The 20,192-nt window shown below is 41.1% G+C and overlaps 1 protein-coding gene across 1 annotated transcript in view; it reads right to left on the reverse strand.

Moving 5' to 3' along the window:
* col7a1 (collagen, type VII, alpha 1) overlaps positions 1–18,395 on the reverse strand; it is a 59,109-nt gene extending 40,714 nt beyond the window's left edge. The window contains exons 1-27 of the mRNA XM_056388593.1: positions 18,119–18,395; positions 12,666–12,738; positions 12,353–12,533; positions 12,075–12,231; positions 11,870–11,963; positions 11,597–11,755; positions 11,269–11,426; positions 10,795–10,924; positions 10,539–10,658; positions 9,291–9,446; positions 8,938–9,057; positions 8,690–8,839; positions 4,934–5,050; positions 4,512–4,658; positions 4,200–4,325; positions 3,949–4,095; positions 3,575–3,697; positions 3,078–3,344; positions 2,714–2,857; positions 2,430–2,561; positions 2,078–2,224; positions 1,645–1,782; positions 1,402–1,551; positions 1,178–1,314; positions 917–1,043; positions 669–812; positions 113–282 (exon numbers count right to left, since the gene is read on the reverse strand). Of these exons, the coding sequence (XP_056244568.1) occupies positions 113–282; positions 669–812; positions 917–1,043; positions 1,178–1,314; positions 1,402–1,551; positions 1,645–1,782; positions 2,078–2,224; positions 2,430–2,561; positions 2,714–2,857; positions 3,078–3,344; positions 3,575–3,697; positions 3,949–4,095; positions 4,200–4,325; positions 4,512–4,658; positions 4,934–5,050; positions 8,690–8,839; positions 8,938–9,057; positions 9,291–9,446; positions 10,539–10,658; positions 10,795–10,924; positions 11,269–11,426; positions 11,597–11,755; positions 11,870–11,963; positions 12,075–12,231; positions 12,353–12,533; positions 12,666–12,729 (3,705 nt within the window). The 5' untranslated portion in view covers positions 12,730–12,738; positions 18,119–18,395. The remainder of the gene's footprint in view (positions 1–112; positions 283–668; positions 813–916; positions 1,044–1,177; positions 1,315–1,401; positions 1,552–1,644; positions 1,783–2,077; positions 2,225–2,429; positions 2,562–2,713; positions 2,858–3,077; positions 3,345–3,574; positions 3,698–3,948; positions 4,096–4,199; positions 4,326–4,511; positions 4,659–4,933; positions 5,051–8,689; positions 8,840–8,937; positions 9,058–9,290; positions 9,447–10,538; positions 10,659–10,794; positions 10,925–11,268; positions 11,427–11,596; positions 11,756–11,869; positions 11,964–12,074; positions 12,232–12,352; positions 12,534–12,665; positions 12,739–18,118) is intronic.
* Positions 18,396–20,192: the final 1,797 nt, after the last annotated feature.

Below are 20,192 nucleotides of genomic sequence, written 5' to 3' on the forward strand. Positions count from 1 at the left end.
AGACTGTGTTGTTTTGGTCCCGGTTACTGTAAACTGACTAGGCTAAGCATGACTCTAATTTGAAAAGTAAGATTATGACCAAAACACGTATTTTAATGATGTTTCTCCTCACCTCTGGTATTCTGGCAATTCCACAGAGCAGGTCTGCCAGATCAGTATGTAGCGTGTCCAGCTGTGCTGCACTACGGCCATACAGGATGTTCTGGGTGCTGCCATCCGTAACAGCACGACGTAGCTCCTCAGTATCTGTCTGGTCAATACCCACTGCTAACACTGTGACACCTAGCAGACAAACATACACACACCAACAGATCAGTCTCACTGAACAGACCGTTTTTAGGATTTGTGTGTGTACTGTATGCAGAACACTTGTCATTGTAAAGTATTCATAAATATTGTTGAAGTTCTTGTGAATTCAGGAAAAAAAAGTATTTTCCATGTTTTTCAGGTTGTTTCAGCTTTAGATAGAGTTTATTTGTCACAGGGCCAGTGACTTTAGACAGTTTTTTAAATTAAAGTACATACATTGTGGTGAAATCTTGAAAATAAATTGTGCAGCCAACTACACCGATATGATAGGGGCAGGTAGTTACGTCCAACATGATTAAAGCAAAGTTTCATTCTCCAGATGAATTGAGTGTGACTGTTTGTTGGTCTGCTCAGCACACCTGTAGCTCTGAGATTGCTGGCTGCGAGAGTGAGGTTGTCAGCTGATTTTCTGTCAGTGATGATGACAACAGCACCAGGGACCCTCGGTCTTCGTCCAGCTGAGGGGGTCAGAAGGTACTGTCTGGAGAAGGTCACTGCCTCACCTGCAGAGGGAGACAAACAACATTATAACTGCTAACACACATAAAATGAGCAGCGACAGAAAGGAAGTTCAGGAAATCTCTCACAAGATGTAGAAAAAACTGACCAATATTATTCCCTGGGCTTTCATCAAAGGGTGTGGACTGGATCTCTTGAAGCAGTGTGTCAGATCTGCCATGGCGACTGAGCAGGAACCATATTTTGGGTCTGTAACCGTACACTACAACTCCCACCTAATAGAGGCAGAAAACAATAAAGATGTTGGCAGTACACAGCTAAAATAATGACTATGCAAGCACATTGTGTGAGCTATCGGCCTGATACCTCTCCATACCCTGTTTTGAGACTTATTTGTGAGGAAGAGTACCTGTGAGTCACGGGTTCCAATGGTGTTGAGTGACCCTGCTGCACTTGTGAGGAGTTCACGCAGAGGTCTTGCGAGGCTGATCCGATCGGTAGATGCCGGCACCAGAAACACCACATCCAGACGCCCGCCCACACACACTGTGGTCAGAGGTTTGTAAGGGTAAGTAAGGTATTAAAAGATGTTTATACGTAAAAGTGATGAAAGGGGATGTGTTGATGTGTTACCAGTGCGTTCATTAACAGAGCTCTCTGTTCCCAATCCATTTTCAAAGGTGGGCTGCACACTAAAGCGATATCGACGGCCCAAACGTAGCCCAGTCACCTGGTAAGAGCTGGAGGAAGCAGGCAGCGAAACAGACAAGCCTCGACCAACATCTGAGAAGAACAGTTAAAATGATAAGACTGTAGAGCAGGCATATAAGAATCTAAAACATATAATCTCTTAACACATATAATAAAATGTTTCACCTGTCTCGTCTCTCCAGCGTAGAATATATCCTGTGGCACGTGGTAGTGGAATCCAGTCTAGCCGTGCAGAGCTCTGAGTAACCTCCGCCACTCGTAAAGTTGTGGTAGGTATGGAGGGAGAAGGGGTATATGTACCAGCTGTACACATAGAGACTCACAATAAGCAAATACCCAGCAATAAGATATTTTGTGAGATATCACATTTTTTATGAACTATTACACCCAACAAAGACCCATGCTCAATTATGTGTCAAGTTCAAAAGCCTAAAAGTGACTTTCAATGTGCAATGTGCAGTTTATTTAAAAATGTCAAGTACTGCTAACCCCATTATTTCAAGAAGACTTTTAAGGACTTAACTCTAGATCTAAGTATAATTTATCCAATCTACATATTTTTTGAAATACTCTCTGAATATGGGAAGACAGGACTCACGTGTGGTGATTCTGACAGACACAGGGCTTCCCTCTCTGTTTTGAACTAAAGCCATGACCTGCACCTCATATTGAGCTCCAGGGTCCAGCCGGTCTAAATCCACTGCTGTCACATCTCCACCAACCAGCTGACTCCTTTGTTCACCACCTAAAGAAGCACACAGTTGAAACGATGAGGAGGGTAACTCCGACTGGCTGCAATAAAACAGCCATAAATGAATAAAACTTCTTTCTCATGCATATGTTAGGGGCATCTTGCTTATCAATTGCTTAATGTCATATAAAAAGAAGTGGCTTTAAAATAAATTCTCCTTTAAGATCTGTGAAACAGTGTGAGACCACGATAAACCCACCATCTGTTCTCCGCCAAGAAACACGATAAGCTGTTGCTCCCTGCACACCAACCCAAGTGACTCGGACAACCTCACCACGGGTCTCTTGGACTTGCAATGACGTCACAGTTCCTACCACAGACTGATCGGATTCTGCCAGTCAGGACAGGAAACATGTCAAGCATGACTTACCTTTGTTCCCAGTCATTTCATTTTACATTTTCCTACTTATTGTCAGGTTTCTCCAAAAATACAATATAAACAGCAACAGAAATAAAGTGGATTCGACAGATTCAGTGTAGTACCTGTTCTGATGTTCAGAGTGGAAGGGCTTCCCTCTCGAGAGCCACTCAGTGTAGAAACTAGCACACTGTATGCTGAATCTGCCTGCAGTCCATCAATGGTGAAGGAAAAGACGTCGGCTGCCACGTTACGAGTTGTTTCAACTCCTGCACCAAGCGAGACATGGCAGAGAGATTAAAATGAAGACATTTTTATCTTTCTTCAACTAAACATACATGAGGACAGAAGAGGTTGACAGTCAGATCACCACCCAAATCTAAATCTTTTAATTACTTAAATCTTTTCTTTACATTACCTTGTTTTCAGGTGTCCGGCTGTATCTCATGTCTCTAAAATGTTCAGTATCTAATGCTAATCATTGCTTACCATTATCACTACGCCAGGTGATCTTGTAGCCAGTTGCCCTTGGGGAAGGTGACCATGAAATGCGTATCCTCTGAGATGTGACATCAGTGATGCGAAGTCCAGATACTGATCCGCCGTGGGGATTAGTCCGAGCTGACAGTGTGACCACCTCTCCAACGCGTTGGTCAACAACAGCTGCAACACCAATTACCAGCGCCTCATCTGGTTGCAGACCATCTATAGTGAAGGCTGTGGCCTCCGCCCCCAGAAGACGGGACTGTTCCGCACCTGCAATGCAGAACACAAGGACAGATAATCTCACACACATAAAAAACTGAGTACAAGCCAAAAAATAGAGATAAGTAAAGAGATGAAACTTCAAAGCCAGCTTCAAAGTCTGTTTTTATCTTTTTTTAAAAGGTACGACCAAAAAAATCAATCAAATTTTTAACATGTACAAGATAAATCATATAAAAACACCATAAACTTACAAAATCATTACAACACATAACACTTACTGTTGCCTTGTCTCCAAGTAACCCTGTACCCTGTTGCCCCAGTGACACCTCCCCAGGCAATTCGAATTCTCCGACTGTTCGCATTTGTCACTCTGAGGTTAGTCACTCTTCCAGCACTTTGCTCTGAAATGAAGGTAATACAATGCCTCATGTGATAACAATTCGAGGTTTGAATATTTTTTCAACAGCAAGAGTCTTTTAAAACCTGAGTATTTCACTTCATTAAACATATCTGTTTGGCAGTGTTGCCTTCAATGAGATGTCCACAGGTTACACTAAAGAATCTACAATATCTGTTGAACAACATTTAAGATTCCAGGTGCTGAAATTGACAGATAAATGAAAAAATACACAGGTACAGCGCATCGACTCACCTGGTTTGATGTAGACAGTAACTGGGTCTCCTTCATTTTCTCCCACCAGCGCTGTGACACTGATACCATACGACACTCCCACTGTCAGGTCTCTGAGGTCAAGGGTTGTTTGGTTTCCGGGGATAGTTCGGATTTCCTCAGTGCCCGCTGACATGATATGAAGCACATAATCCACAATCATGTTTTTATTCATAACTGGGCAATACAAATCTAAATCAAAATAGAATGATGAATAAAATCAGTTACTGTACCGTCTGTGTTCAGGATAATGATGCGGTACTGTGTGGCCCCAGCTACACCTATCCAGCCAAGTCTGACAGTACTGCCCAGAGACTCCACAACTCTCAGGTTGGACACCCTCCCCACTGGCTGTTCCTCTGCAACATCAGAGGGTAAAGACTCTCATGAATAAAAGATACAAGCACAAAAACATTTAGGCATAAATATCTTTATCTATAAACCTATTCAGAACTGCAGAGAATCCAACCACAGCACATTTATGACCCATAAATCATTCCAAAATGAATTCAGAGTTTAGAGTTCCCTCTGGCTGAGTGGCTGACCTCTGGATGTGGTGGAAACAGGTGTGGCCTCCTCACGACCTTCGAACAGGGTATACAGGGTGATAACATATTCTGTGTTGGGCCGGAGGCCAGTTAACTCATAGCTGGTGGTGCTTGTAGGAAAGGACAGGCTCTGGACACGGCCTCCTGGAGACAGAGCAATAATCCAAGATCAGTAGGTTCACATTAATTTTACTTCAGGTAAGTGGGAGTACGATGCCTGCATATGTACTGTATATAATTCCTACTGCTTGCAATTTAGTGGAGCTAGCAGGTTATACATATTAGGGTATATTTGAGTGAAATCATGTGGCAGGTGATAACAACCTGCTAACAAAAGCATAATCATACCAAAAAAATGTAATTGCTTCATTTTAATACAATATTTGAATGTTTGAGCATGAGTGTCATGCACATCTGACCTTCACCCTCCTTCCACTCCAGTCGATACCCTCGAGAGGACTGAATTATTCTCCAGGTGAGGCGGATGGTGGAGGGGCCGGTGGTAGCTGCTCTGAGGACCTGCTGCTCCTGACGCTCTGAGGAAAACACATTATGTAATATGTAGTAATTATGTAATATGTCATACTGACCTTGACCTTTGACAACCAAAATCTAATCAGTGCATCCTTGAGACCCAGTGGACATTTCTGTCAAATGTGAAGGATTTCCCTTGGGGAGTTCTCGAGATATTGCTTTCACAAGGCCAAAACCACATTTTGTGAGGACACCATGACCTTGCCCTTTGACCTTTGACCACCAAAATCTAATCACTTAATCCTTGAGTCCTAGTGAATGTTTGTGCCAAATTTGAAGAAGTTTCGTCGCAGCATTACTGAGATATGGTGTCAATATGAAATGGGCAAAGAGGTGGGGTGTGTGTGGAGCTGAGACTTCGGTGCATGCTGGTTTGTGGCAAGCTTACGCTCGCCCACTTGTCACTCAAAGCAGCCCTCAATTATGCAGAACTTTAAGCATAAAACGGATGATTTATATAACTCCTCGTACAGTTGTTAAGAAGGGGGAAATTAGCTATACAGACCAAAACCATTTTTTATACAGGGCTGTAAACATGTTTATTTCTGCTGAAGAATTTGGCATTTTAACATGGGAGTTTACTGGGATTGACTATCTTTTGGAGCCAGCCTCAAGTGGCCATTCGAGGAACTGCAGTTTTTGTTGGCTCGTCTTAGGCTGCCTGAGAGGGCAAGATCTAAACACCTGTCTCAACTTATGTCTGATATTATACATGAAATCAGTAGATTATTAATACCAAAGGGTCAGTGTGTGAGCACCATGTTACTGATTACTGGCTAATAGATGGACAAACTGGGACTGAAACATGTTTAGAGGAAAAGTTGTAAATGCTGAATGTTTGTTGCAGAGGAGTGACTGAAGGAATGTCCTGTTGAGATGAGAAGCTCTGCAGGGAGCAGCTGCGCAGTCAGGGAGAGGGAAGAGGGAAAAGAGGGAATTTAAATAATCATCTCAGACTATACATCACTGGAGTATCTAACGTTACACAAAAACATTTATAGCACCACAATTCCTCACACACATTGTGCATTTACCTAGGTCAGAGAGGGAAGTGCTCACTTTAAAATGACTATATATGGCTCCCAAGCTACATGCTATATATTTACATAAACACAGAAAGTTGGCGTCTCTACCAAATGTACATTTAGAAGGAAAAGCGTCTCATCTAACATTACTACCAACAGCAGAGTATTGGTCGAAGTGACCAGCCAATCAGACGTCAGGGCACTTAGATCCTGCCCTCTCAGGTATCCCAAGCATAGACTGCATAAAAAATGCAACAATTATGTTTTTCTATCCAACATTCCACAAATAGAAAATTAATAAATAATAAATAACGTAATTGAACCGATGAATGAAAAATTGAAGATAAGGAAATTGAATTGATGCAAAATCGAAATGACAAGCTATTTTCTGGTATTGTGCCATCCCTACTACCTACTCAAATTTCAACTAAAAAGACCAAGTAGTCACGTCTTCATAAACCCATCCTAGCTGCAAGAGCATAGCTACAAATTCTGGTCTGCTTGCAAAAATGTCACACCCTGATATATCTAATTTAGTATGCTATCATGGCTCATGCTGAAGATTAGTCAGTTACATTAGGCAGTTACAAGACTGATGGGAAAAATTGCTCTGAGTTCAACAGCTAATGTCTCATTTGTCATTACATCCTATTTAGTAGAGATTCAGTGAGATGTGTAGAGAAACATCAAAACAAGAGAACTACTAAACAAAGTAAGTAATCAGGATGCCCTGCACATACCCTGCACATATTCATGCCAAACCTTTTGTTGTTCTTATCCTTCAGAGTTAAGGATTCTATTGTGAAATGATACAAAAACTACTGGGTTGAAGAGGTGAAAATATTCTGTCATTGCAAGTGATAAATTACCATTATGGAGCTTTTCATGTCAGACACGATGTCAGACCTCTGCCCTCAGGCTGTCGGTATAGTGGACTAAGCTCAAAGAAATGCTCACTGTGACTAAGAGCAGCAAATCATCATCCAGGTCAGTTCAGAAAGACAGAAAAGCACTTTCTCTCTCATAATGATGAACCGTCATGCACATACATCAGTGAGAAACAGGTGTCAATGGTGATCACAAAGATCAAAGAACAAAGTCTACAGACCACTGGCTCAGTCTTGGGCATCCAATGATGAACTTTTTAGGCCTGAGATTCAGACTATGTGTAAAAAGTCAACAGTCAACATTTGAATCCATAATACATAAAGCTACTGAATAAGTTGAATTTGATGTCATGTCGTCTTTAATATATTTTTTAGGACTTAAGGTTAGGCATCCTACATGTTAGAAAGCGTAATGGTATTAATTAATGTATTAATGATATATTTGTAAATAAATATAAGGGCTTCATTCAATGTGGTCCAGACTGAAAGCAAAAAAAAAAAAAATGTAATTACTGCCTTGCGGCTGTATGCCTCTACCAACGTGCCAAGTCGCAGGAAATATGGTCACAATCTGCCCTTACTGAGTTACACTGTTGAATAATGGACAGAAATGTTTTTGCACAACATCATGATGTCACAGTGGAGATGACTATAAAACGTCATCAAGTCATCATTTTATTCTATTAGACATTTGTCTTAAATTGTGTCATAATTAGCATATGAAATTGTGAGTTATGGCCAAAAACGAGTTTTATGAAGTCAAAAATCTGATCAGTTGATCTTTGAGTCGAAGAGAATGTTTGTGAATGAAAGTTTGAAGAATTTTCCTCCAGCTGTTACGGAGATATTGCGTTCACAAGGCCAAAACTGTGCTTTGTGAGGTCACCGTGACCTTGACCTATGACCTATGACCTTTGACCACCTAAATCTAACCAATTCATGCTTGAGCCTAAGTGAATGTTTGTGCCAAATTGGAAGAAATTCCTTCAAGGCGTAACTGAGATATATGAGGAAGAGAATAGGATGTAGGGATGTGCAAACGAAATGCCTCCGGCCCTGGCTTGGAAACATATCCTAATATGAAGGAACAGACTTCCGAATCACAAACCACAGACACAACAAAGCTCTACTGGTTTACACAGGAACAAACAAGAGAGAAACAAGCTCAGCTAAAGTTTAAGTTACTGTGATTTACCTTATGGAGAACATAGTATACATCTCCCTTCTCTGACAGCAGAACTAGGGCACAAAAAGGGTTTTCATCCTCCATTCCCACCAGCTCTCTGCTTAGTACAGTGGCCCTGCAGTGACTCAGCCTTCATTCAAATAACACTGGTCCAACAGAAGTGACACCATATGGGTATTACTCACGAGAGACAGATGGTGTGTGTGTATAACGAGTGTGTAGGTGTGCTAGAAATGTTCCCTAAACAGAACTAAACAGTAACATGTGTTGGTTTTTTCGGAAGAGAGACAAACAACACGGAAGACTGTTGACCATCCTCTCCATCTCTGCTTTTTGTTCCCCTCAGCTTCCTGTCCATATGCATGCAAGCACATACTCAAAAAGCATTCTTTTACTGCAGTTTCTAATATAAAACATACAGAGCGACCCAAATATAGTATGTCATTTGGTGTGTGTAAATGTGCATTTTGAGAGAGAAGAGGGTACAATTAACACAGAGAAAAAATGTTTGGTGTTGATGTGACATATTAGACGAACACCTACCTATCTTGAACCTGGCAGTGGCTACAGGGCCCTCAGTGTTGCCTTCATACAGTGGGATGATAGTAACGATGTACTCAGTGTCAGGCTGCAGTCTGGACAAAGTGTGAAACTCACTGTTGCCAGCAACCTCCACAGTCTCAAAATTTCGACCTTTGTGAACAGAAAATTAAAAAAAACTTATATTTGTGAAAATTCATACATGTGGTGAAAGACTTTGATGTGTTTGAAGTTGTCTGCTTTGTCCTGACCTGGAAATGGTCCCCAGACTAGACGGTAGGTCCGAGCACCACTGACGCCTCTCCACCGCAGACGAACACTGCCCTCTGACTCCGTCTCCACTGATAACTGCTTTACTGCCTCAAGCCGCACTGACAAATGCAAAACCATGAACACACAGACACTTTTAAATATTAGCTGATGATACTGACACCCATTATAAACTGCAAGGAGACAATATCATTATACAGAATGTACTTAAGTACAAATACTGTAATGCATTAAACATTTGCATAATATTCCTCCATTTTGTAACTTTATTACAAAATGTACAAATGTATAATATTGTGTCTACTTGTTTTAGCAGGCCACTGGGTAGACTCACATGTGCGGGCATTCAGGACGGATGGAGATGCAGAATTTCGGGGGAACAGAGGGTAGAGACTGATGACGTATTCTGTGTCAGGCTGAAGTGACTCCAAGGTGACGGATGTGGAGTCTGCAGACAGAGACTGCTCCAATAGCTGAGCCGCTGGCTGACCTGCTCTTCCAAACACACAATATACAGGAGAAACAGACATAGAGGGCATGCAAAAGACCAATTATTGCACTAAGAGTAATCAAAAATTATACTGTACATTTTGTCATCAGACAAAGTGGCTGACAACAAGCTAGAAAAATATAGATGTCTTTCTCTCACCTCAATGCGCAGTGTATTTATGGCAGCCTGCCAACTGCAGAAAAGTAATGTGCACAGCCTTATATAATGCCATTAAATGCAATGAGCTTTATAAGTCCTGAGCTTCCTGAGAGAGGCTGTGTCTGTGTTGTGTGCATGTCCTGTATGTGCTTTGGTAGCTGTCAGTATTTGTCTATCAGAGTCAAGGTGCACACTCACTGGAGCTGGCAGACACTGAAACAGGTAGAAACATCACACCTCTCATTACAGGATACACCTCATCTGAATATTCTCACACACACATGCCAGCCTAACTAGTCAGAAAAGGAGCTCCATGTGAGACTGGCACTCCTGCTACATGTTTGTTGGGAGATAGCATTTATATCAGCCCTCAAGGACCATTTTTTCTTTCCTGAATCATGGTATAAGCACCCAGACATCTTGACACTGTTATGATCTATGCCACACCCTGTCTCCAGAAATGTGAGGAGAAAAAAATTACTGTGACACAAGTAAAGGTCTTTCTGTCTATCTAATTTCCAGACTGGTGATGAGAAAATGTACTTGATATTTTAGGTAATGATTGAGCAATCAAAAGCCTTAACTGACAGCAGGTGCCTGAGGGAGTTAGGGAGTTAAGGTGTTAGATATGCTCATGTTCCTCATAATCAGCCTTGACTGCTATACATTCTCAACATGTTTCCAACTTGCCACCAACAGGTTAACTGTTGTTCTCTCTTCACTCTTATACTGTTATATCCTTCATTTTGCCAAGATAAGTTTTTGTGAAAAGATAATACTCAATTTCTTTATTTTCTGTAACGGGGATATGTTGGTGATGGGCCGTAACTGTTACAATAATAGAAATGCATGGTTCAGGTGAGAGGCAGACACAAAGAGAAAAACAGATGGAGACAGACAGGAAATAGAAGCAGGGATATGTGTGCGCCTGACCTCTTAGTCCATAGGTGAGTCTGTAGCCCTGGACAGGAGATGAAGGCTGATCCCAGCCGACAGTGAGAGAGAAGAAGTCAGCCTGGACCAGACGTAGACTGGAGACACCGGGCAGGGACCCTATGAGGAGAAAAAAAAATTCCAGGTGCCTGCGACAAGTTCAGAATAAATGGTTCTGTCTTGTGTGAGAGAGGTTGCATTAGTGTTTTGGCAAATGTCTCTCGGCTAACATTTGACTCCTTCCCATTTTACTCACTGGTTCGTTGCTTGGCAGAAGAAGACTCTCCCACACTGTTGGGGTACTGGGCAATGATAGTCACCAGGTAGTCTGTCCCTGACCTCAGCTCTCGGGCAGTGAAGGTCCTCTGACTAGCAGAGACAGTCTCCTGCAGGTAGAGACACAGGTCATCTGTATAAATATTTCTGCCTAAAACATGTCTTTGTCACGTGAATGACTGAAATAGACGACTGAGCCATGCCATTCTTCTATCTTCATCATGTCTGCTAGGGTACACAAAGGGGGAATTTCTCTTTTTGCCCTGCCAAACTTTAATCTCTACAGCATCTACATAAAGAAGATCCACCCATTAGACAAGTTTATACTCAGCCTAAAGGCATGTGTTTTGTCTCACAAAGCAGGATTGACTTTGGCTCCTGAAACTGCAATTAACTACTTGAATCTAGGTCATGTGAATGTGTCAACACAATATACTTCAACATCAGGACTCACCTGCCGCAATTCTGCTGTAATAGGCTGACCCAGGCCGGAGAGGGGCACATACTGGACTACATAGCCACTCACAGGCCCCCCTGCAGGAGTCCAGCGAAACCTGAGAGAATCAGACATCTGCCCTGTAAACTGAATGTTGGACGGACCAGAAAATGCCTCTGGAGGAGAGGAGAGGAGAGGAGAGAAAGAGGGGATAGGAGAGGAGAGGATGCATGATGAGACATGAATAAGATTAAATGCAGGTTTACAGTTTAAGACAATAGTTACACATATTTGCGTCTGTATACATTTTAGTGTATGTGTACAGATGTTAAGTTACCATGCGTACCATCACTAGCATAGACTCCTCCTGCTTTTGAACACACTCGGGGACTCACAAGAGGAAGAAGTGTGTTCAGCAATTTGAAATCCCCAACAAAGGAGGTGAAGTCACTGCTGGGCTGAGAGGATATCTGAGCCAGTTCATTCTTATCTGCGCTCTTTATGCCTTACAAACACAAACATTTGGAAAAGTAAAAAAAAACAGTGATTCATAAACAAGTATATTTTAGTTCACAATTACTCAGGGTAAGAGAGGAGAAACTGCAGATGCGACACCTACCAACTGCAAAAACATGCACTCCTTGACTACGCAGCTTCTGTGCAGGTTCTTGCACACTGTCCTGTGACTTTCCATCTGTGATCAGGATAGTGATCTGAAAATTAAGGAGGGCCCACAGATAGAATTAGAAACACAATAAATGGTGATTTAAATAAATATATTGCTATATAATTATGAAACATCATAGAATGGCTGCTCTTCAAACCTTTGGGACATCTCGACTGGCTGAAGGGTTGAAGAAGTTGTCAGCCACAAACTTGAGACCAGCACCAGTGCGTGTGTTTCCACCTTTATAGTTTAGATTTTCTACGGCATTGACCAATTCTGTGCCATTCAGGTAGGTAGTAAAGGTGAATTCAACCCTGGGGGAAGAGAAAAATGTGCATTAATACATTATCCTGCACCTGCAGAACGATGAAAGAAAGACAGATCCTCTGTTACTGCATACAGAGTAGTGAGGTAAATGTTAATATTGTCAAGCACCTGGAGGTGTCACTGTACTGTATGGCCCCAAACCGTATCCCTGACTCGCTGACAGAGCCGGCAAATGGTTTGATGATTCCAGATATGAAACCCTTCACCTGCAGGAAGTTAGCTCGGCCAATACTGGAAGACCCATCAACCAGGAAAACAATATCTGCTGCTTGCACATTATTACACCTGCCTGCAGACACAAGTGATGGAGAAGTCACGTGAGCACATAAAGACAGACAATCACATTAGAAGAATCTTGATGTGGTAGTTAGGAAAATAATTTTATATATGTGTGTGTGTGTAGTATTCTTTATTTTTTTACCCTGAGCTTCAGCCTGTTTCATGAAGGTCAGCAGGACAACTAGTGTGAAAAGCCAGCTCCACATCTTCACAACCTGGACACAAAAAGGGCAGAGAATTTTTTTTTTTTTTTTTTTTTGCTGTTGCTGTTTTTTAAATTTTCTGTTAATATCCATCCATTAATTAGCAGTTAAAAAATAACATCTACAGTATTGACGCTTGCAGACTTTGAAGGGCCTTGTTTATTGTTGACTACTCCTGCTCCATCATCCTCCTTTCCTTGCTCCCTACTTGCTTCCTTCCTTCCTACTGGTTACCTGATCTTGTCACTTTCCTGTTCAGCTGTATCCCATTAGTCATTTTCTCCTAAGCATATGTTCAATGTAGTTCAGCCCTGTTATTTTGTCTGGTCGACTATGTTGCCTTAGAGTTATAGCAATTGTTCTTGCCTGTACCTGTTCTGACCCACCTTGCATCTTTGATATCCTGCGTACCATTCTCATCTCTTTGAACATTTTTGCTTGTTCCAAATGTCTGACTGACTACCAGGTGAAGTATTATTTATTAATCCAGTCAGGCTTCACAAGTATACATCAGATCCCAGTCCTGTTTGCATGTTACAGTTTCAGAGACGGCACAGTAAATAATTCCTAAACTAGCATAATAACCAAAACTAGACATTGTAGTCCAAGTTAAGGCAGGAGCATGAACTCATTGGCATGTAGCTGATCTGTCTGAATGCCTCTACTCGTCTGCTAAATGGTCCAGACATCTATTGCTGCTGCCACTGCTATCTGTATTGGTGCTGCTGTTTACTGGCCACATCACTGTACAACCCACCACATTAGTTTTCACAGGGAAAATATTCAAATTCATATTAATCATCATTATCATGATAACACTGTGTGATTACTAACATTGGATGCTGGACCTACAATACAAATCCTTTTTTTATATACCTTAACTATGAATTGAAACCTGGAAAATCAGTTCATAAAGTCTTCACTACTTTCATGCTCTCTAGTTTCAGTGCTAGTAGTTTCAGTGCTTATGTTTGGCAGTAATAATCAGGATTTCTAAAGTCGTCAGAACAGAACTGACTTCTGGGTGACCTATCCTCACTTCAGCTTAAAGCTATATTTAAACCAGCCCTAACAGTAGTTGGCAAAATTATATTTTTCAACTGGAACAACAGAATTACATTATTGACCAAGCACTGTTAACATAATAACTAAAAAGAAGAAACACAAGAAACATAACAGAACAACATTAAGTCTTTCCAAGACACCTGGTCTCCTTTTTTGCGATATGTGCGCTCATTCTTTTCCACTTCTCCTTCTGCTAATCAATGTATATTTGAAACACTTTGGGCAATTTAATGAATATTATTTGTTTATATTTTACTATGTATGTCTTGTAGTACGTTTTGTTTTTAACCTGTTAACTTTCTTGCCCTGTATTGCCTTTCTGAAAATTCAGTTTTGAACATTTATCTCCACGTCATCTTTACACATCACTGCCACCAACCAACACGACTTTTGAGCAAAAAAGTTATTCGCAGCAAATTTCAGTGACAGCTTTCGTCAGTTGAAGGACATCCACTGTGAAAGTGGAAGACTTCTTTTCATGATAACCTCTATTCACATTCACCTTTTCACAGAGATGATGTACTGCACAGCGGCTACTGGAAATAACTAACAGATGCTGAGCCAAAGAACAAAACCTCTGATCTACTCTGTAGAGCTAGGGTAACAATGTCAGGAGCAAAACCATGAGAAACCACCACAGATGATTGAACCAAATGCATAAGTGGAAGCAGCAGGACAACTGCGGATAAAAGTGATTTTATGAGCTTGTATAGAAATGCAAAGAACATCAACATCATCTGGAATTTGGTCGTTTTACCACTTGGCATTTTGTCGGACATGTCTGCATTTTGACCCAAACCAGACTGACTGTGCCCCTCCAACAGAACTAGCCCACGTTAAAGACAGCTGTATTTGATGGTTTCTGACAGACTTGATTATGCTCTACGACAGACAGATAACTAGATTTAAATTCAACTACATTATTTCGCATTTTTGCTAAGAGTTAGATTAGATTGATAGATTGAAGATTGAAGATTGATACCACTCTCATATCTGTATGGCGATTATATTGCTACAGCCAGCAGTCTGTTAGCTTAGCTTAGCATAAAGACTAGAAACAAGGCTAAACAGGTAGCCTGGCTCTGCCCAAAGGTAAAAAATATGTCTAGAGTCACCTCTAAAGCATCTCCAAATATTACATCATATCTGGTCTGTTTAATAAGCACAAAAACCAAAGTGTACAAAGGACACATTTATACACTTTGGTTTTTAAATGGATTCATTAAACAAGATATAACATGTTAACGTGTCTTCATGCTAAGCTAAAGAGATTGTCTCCTGGCAGCTATATATTTACCTACAGACTTGAGAGCAGTATCTTCTAACCCAACAAACTATTCCCTTAACAATTATAGCATAAAAAGATAAAGGACAACTCGGGTCTTTCTTTAATAAATAGACGCTAGAATTAGGTGCCCTTGTCCTCTTTTAAGAAGTTCAAGACATTCAGACATTGCCTAAAGCCAGAGACTCATAATTATCCATAAACCTTTGTCCCCTTGGTAAAATACAGAGCCCACGAAACCCAACAGTTTTAGATTTTTATCCCAAACATGCAGCACACACGTAAAGCTTAATATGTTCCAAATGTAATGCCCCTCTCCCCTTTCAAGATTCAAAGTATTTATTTTAAGACTATAAAACACCTATAAAGTGAAATTATGTACAATTACCTCCCGACAAACCACATCAGCTCACTCTCATTTCATGTTATTTTTCTTTCCCCCGTATGGACCTGAATGAAATCATGTTAATTTCTGGTTTCTTTATGTAAGCCAGGTGTTGAGACCACAGTCTCTACCCAGTATTTTCTGAGTAATTATATCTTGGCTAACTTAACAGATCTTAATTTAAAGGCATTAATGATTTGAGGGCCGTTATGAACACCATCTGATACAACTAGAAGAAGAGGCAGTAAATGTCGAAAGCATCACAAAGAACAGATTTCTCCTCCTTTCTTCCCCTTCCTGCCACTCCCACAACACACCCACAAACCCTATTTTATACTCAGGCCCTAACCTAATCCATTAGTACACACAATCCTGCTAGTATATCTTCAAATAACTGCTGAAATAAGTCACCGGGTAGATCCCATGCCAGTTGTGGGAGTAACCCACTTCCTCTGATAAACTTTATTATTACAACACATGTAAAGATGTTCATCAAGACTATATAAAGTACATTCCTAGGGTGGCCTCAACACCTGGAATTTTGTAGGGATGAAGTAACTAGCTTATGGGTATGGCCACACCCACTACAGGCCACCTGGGAACTAAACCAAAGACTTTGGTTAAAAGGTCAATGACACAGTAGCTTAGTGCTTATCAGAGAGCTCCTCAACTGGAATCAATCGAGGACTTAGTGGGGAAAAAACTACCTGTATGCAACAGCATTGATAGAGGAAGAAAAGGATTTTTCAGGGACAGGAAGAAAATGAGATTAGGACTCATCCCAAAGATTCTGTTGGGAGCTGTACAGAGGGTGGGCTGTGCTTTCTGAAAGCTCAGCCCAGGCAGGATCACTGAGTTGTACTTTAATAGAAATGCCATTCTCCCTGGGGGGCGGCGGGCCACAGGCTACTGCAATGTGACAGAGTGCAGGATTGTGTAAGACCCAGGCTCCCTCATAACATCAGTCCAGGGACAGAGTGTGACACAAGTGGACAAAGGTATGGATGGTCAAAGGAGGCCAGGTTGTCACAGTTATTGCCCAAGTCTCCTGCAAATTTGCTCACACATCAGGATTTTGTTTACTTGGTACACACAAGCTGCTGGTAGCAAGAACCCAAGAGCCCTGCTCTGAGGCTGAGGGTCAAAAGCAGGGGAGACTGATCCTGTCACCTTTGACCTCTAGCCTCAGGTCAAGTACAGCAACAAACACATCTGCCGGTAATGGATTATCAGTCTATTTCTTCATCCAAACCAAACACAAGTACTAAAAACAGCAGCTTTTGAAAACTTCTGTGACCCATTGTTGGAACAAGTCTCAAAGGAAGCATTGATGTTATCCTCCTATTTAAGTGTTTCACAAGCCTTGTATCCCTATTAACAAATGCCAGATGGACTAAATCAGGGAAATAACTGCATTCATCAATGGTGTCTTCTCATTCAAAGACATGAATGAACAGAGACAAAAACTTTAATTCTACTCCAGTTAAATCAAATATAAACACAGTTATACAGCCATTTAAGCACCAGTAACAGTTCAAATATACCAATTCTATTCAAAATTATTTGTCTGCATATTTTTTCAACAAAATGGCCCATTGCTGATGCATTTGTTTAAAAATAGCACTATTAAAAAGACAGAGATGTGAAAATAATGTTCTCTTCCTAGACCCCAAGTGAAGGCTAGAGAAAATGTTTCAAAACAAACACACAGTAACGAGCAGCAGTCCTGCATGGATGACACACTTGGGGTCTGTCCAGGACCATCCACTACAAGAGTGGCACGCCAAAAACTTAACCAAGCATGGCTGCAAAAATGCAGTGAATTAAAAGATGAAGGAGACAGTGGGAGGATGAAGGTGAGACAGAGAGGAAGAGTTTAATCGGTCCTGTTAAACATTTGAGACATATTTAAAAAATCGAGATATGGCATTCTGGGATTTTTTGCTGTTGCATGAGCCAAACCACAGCAAAGACATGAATGCCCTTAGAAGTGGAACAGACAATTGAAACCAATTAATATACAAAGGCAGAGGAGGAAGCGGAGGAGTAATAATGCCCCCTCACTAAATGAGTTCAGCTGAGGTCAACATGGTTGTACACTCCCCCTTTGTCCTGTGCAACTGTATGTAGTGAAGTCTAATGCAGGCAACGTGTTTGCAAGCACAAAATACATTAATTACAGGTTTTGTCATGGTTATATATTCTTTCAGTTAAAATTACATCACAATGTTATGTGTTTTTTAGTCTAAACCCCAGGAGGAACATAATCTGAGGTAATCTGAGGTATTGCAAAGATGCTTATTTCAGAGAGGGTGAAAATGAGGTGAAGAATGTTCTGCTCAGTCTTGTCCAAAGTCAAGACTTTAGCTGCAGGGAAGCAATAGGATAAGAGTGTTAAATTGGCTACAATTCAAGTAAGTGCTCCATAGGTACACGGTATGAGTTATTGCATACTAGCGTGTGCAGGCAGAGTACAGCAGCCGAATTTTTCATCCGTACATAAAAATTAAATTATGTCCAGACTCTGTGTATCAAAAACGCTTCTTACAAATTGCGCCTATCTCCAATTGTGCGTAGCACCAGTGGTATTCCTGCAAATGTATCTTCCTGTAAAGCCCAGAGCTAACCCTCATCTTCCCGCCTCTGCATCATCTTACCTGCGGATCTCTGCTCCGTGCACCGGGCAACAGCCTGCTGCTCCTCACCTTTCCACCTGTGGCATATCCAGCCCTAGCTCTTCATGCAGTGTCTGGCCACACGGTAGTATTCACAGTCCCCGGTGTCCAGTATCCACTGTTTTAAAAAGCAGGAAGCAACTCCACTGTAGCTCAGAAACTGAACTCGTATCGCTGCATCCCTGCAGGAGACTGTCAAGACTGTAAACTGCTATTTCTGATTCCCGAGGCTGCCTCGCTTAGTGCAGGCTGAACTCAAGCAGCAGAAGAACAGTTCAGACTTGTTCGGATGCCTGGAGGGGGGACTCCTCTCAGCTCTCCCTTTCTGCATTTTTTTTCACAACCTCATTTTGTTTGCCTCCCCTCCCTCCCTGCTCGTGCTTGCAAGAAACCCACGAAACCACGTACAGCTGAAACATTAGTCAAATAATTCGGTTACTTTTCCAGGTAAAACAGAAAACTGAGTCTGGGTCACGTGATTTCATGCAGATCGATTTTTTTTTTACACAGCTAACCCCTTTGGCACCAGTCACCCCAACTAGCTTACTTTGAAGCCGGAACCTGGATATTGATAACAATAATATTAAAAATATATTGTAGCCATACCACTGTTGACATGCATCGGTTCAGACATTCTGTACATTTGTTTTTACAAATTACAGCTACATTTGTATTATCTATAGATTTGATGATGACTTACTTAGTTCAAGTCAACTAATGGAAATAATTCTTGACACCTAATTTGTTAATTTGGTGCTTCACCATTGAGGTTTGTTAAGAAAAACCACAAATTCTGAATTAGCAGCACTTGTTGGCAATTGCTATCTCAATCTTACAACCAGGTTTATTTTTAGACTTTTAAGGGAGGCATTGCTTCTTATTTCTTATTTAATCTCCATCAATAAAAGCTAATGACTGCTAGCCTGACAAATAGAGTAAACTGCCATTTGGTTTCACTGAAGAAATCAGATGTTGGCGGCTATTCACCGATCTGGAACCAATTTGACCAAAAGCAGGAATTATGCTAGCATTCATCAATGCTCTCTGGTCCCAACTCTCTGACTTTTAATTGCCATGTCTCATAAGTGCAGCCTTAGCTAGGTAGACTCTCTTTTAATTTACCTACAAACACTTACAATTTGTAATGTCACTTTAGCTCCATTTAACCCACTGGTTTGCCCGCAAAAGTTAGCTTAACACTAACACCCTTTGAATGGTAGCCAAACTTTAGCTTAACTGCCTAGTTTCAGGGCAGGGTTAACTCACCTCCACTGGAATATTAGTTTGCTATCAAATGTTATAGTCAAACGTGTAGCATAAACAGTTACAGAGATAATTACAGCAGAGCTGCAGTCTCCAGTAGACCCTCTTCACAGTGGACATCTTGAAATGCTACAGTAGAAAAAGCACAGGCCTGAGTCCGAAATCACCCCATTGTAGACTCATTCACTACTCAGTATTTAATAGACACTCGGTAGTTTACTCATTTCCGACACTAGTCTGTAGGCTACATGTTATGTACACTACTTTTTTCGTTCAGTGTGGAAACTTTGAAAGCCCTAAAGTGGATACATTTACCCACTAAGAATTTGGACACAATATAAAACGGTGGACGGAAAACCCAGTAAACTATACAGTAAATAGGGAGTGATTTAGGACACAGCCCAGTTACCAATTTACTAATGACATTAACAATGACTGCATTCTATTCAAGCCATAACCTTGTGTCAGCATGCACAATATACCAGGGCCCTGAAAATGAATCAGATGAATGGTATTTAGCCATCACTGATTTAATTATTCACACCTGTGCTTTCTCTACTGGTACATGCAAAAATGTCTTTCAAAACGGTCTGTCCTGTGAATAACACACAAAATGAAGTTGTCATTGGAGCAAATGGAGTCATAAATTTCAAAAAGGGAAAGGTTTTCAGCCAATCACATATGTTTGACTTACCACTTCAAGGCAACAGCAATTGTGATATAGAGGAGTTGGATTTCAGCATGGCCTTCACAAATATGCATGACTCCCTTTTGCCCCTCTTCCAGCTCTGTA

The sequence above is a fragment of the Seriola aureovittata genome, chromosome 2 (assembly GCF_021018895.1).
Source record: "Seriola aureovittata isolate HTS-2021-v1 ecotype China chromosome 2, ASM2101889v1, whole genome shotgun sequence".
Classification (NCBI taxonomy): Eukaryota; Metazoa; Chordata; class Actinopteri; order Carangiformes; family Carangidae; genus Seriola; species Seriola aureovittata.